The sequence below is a fragment of the Penaeus monodon genome, chromosome 25, assembly GCF_015228065.2.
Source record: "Penaeus monodon isolate SGIC_2016 chromosome 25, NSTDA_Pmon_1, whole genome shotgun sequence".
NCBI lineage: Eukaryota > Metazoa > Arthropoda > Malacostraca > Decapoda > Penaeidae > Penaeus > Penaeus monodon.
In genome coordinates this window covers 42725281-42726249 of record NC_051410.1, presented here as the reverse complement: position 1 = coordinate 42726249, position 969 = coordinate 42725281, and the positions used below count along the sequence as shown (strand labels likewise).

General features: G+C 33.6%; 1 protein-coding gene across 1 annotated transcript in view; it reads right to left on the bottom strand.

The window, feature by feature from the left end:
* LOC119589286 overlaps positions 1-969 on the bottom strand; it is a gene marked incomplete in the record, with an annotated part of 113340 nt that overhangs the window by 84906 nt on the left and 27465 nt on the right. The window contains 1 exon segment of the mRNA XM_037937904.1: positions 511-680. Coding sequence (XP_037793832.1) covers positions 511-680 — 170 coding nt within the window.

The following is a 969-nucleotide window of genomic DNA, read 5'->3' as shown; positions in this document are numbered from 1 at the left end:
CTTCTGTAACCTTTTCTACATTTCTTTTTTATACATAGTTTTAGATACTCCAGTTAATGATACAGAAAAAAAGTTTGTATACTTTTAGTATATACCCATACTGCATAAAAAAAATTCCATTTACCTCAAAAACCATGCAAAATTTTGTGACTACAACCATTAATTTCATCTTGTATATCATAGTTAGAGGGCTACCTTGGATTATTGCCTGCCTTTACTTTGGCATAATTCATACAACTAATTTTAATCATCACAATAAGTAACTTCCTATTATACAAACTGAATTTCAATTCTTCTCTCTCTAATTGCATAATATATTAAGTTTTTGAATGCTTCTCCCTAATCTGTACAGAAGGTGTGAGAATACATCAAAACTACCACTACATTCTAGAATGTTACTACAAAGAACAGAATAGTTAAAAGAACAATTTTCCATGTTCATAACAGTTGGTCACACAAGTGCTACCTTTCTAATAATATAAACTATTTAAAGAGATTGATGGCACTTACCCCCTTCACAACAGCCTGCATGAAAGCTTCTTTGCCAAGCTTTTGTCTCTGTTTGTTCATTGCTTGTTCCATTTTCCTTTTCTCAGATTCTATTCTTCTTCTCTTCTCTTCTAATTTCAATCTAACATTGTGCAGCTCAGAAGCCATTATCTGAGGTTCCATATTTTCATCTGCAAAAAAACAAATCAAAAATAGGATACTCCTTGCAAGTAATGACCTATGAACGTGTTATAAAGTCCGTACAATGGATTCTTTGTCCTTTTGCTGAAAGACTATAAATATATGGCAGGCATTTGGACATATAACAGACTGGTCACCAGCACAAGTCAAACACACATCTTATCCCAGCCCACATCTTATCCCTGAAGATCAAGAGACTTCCATCTTGTTTAACTGCAACTTCTTGTTAAGTCACCTTAACCAAAGGTCTCCAGGCAAATGTGTTCACTGTAGTATTGC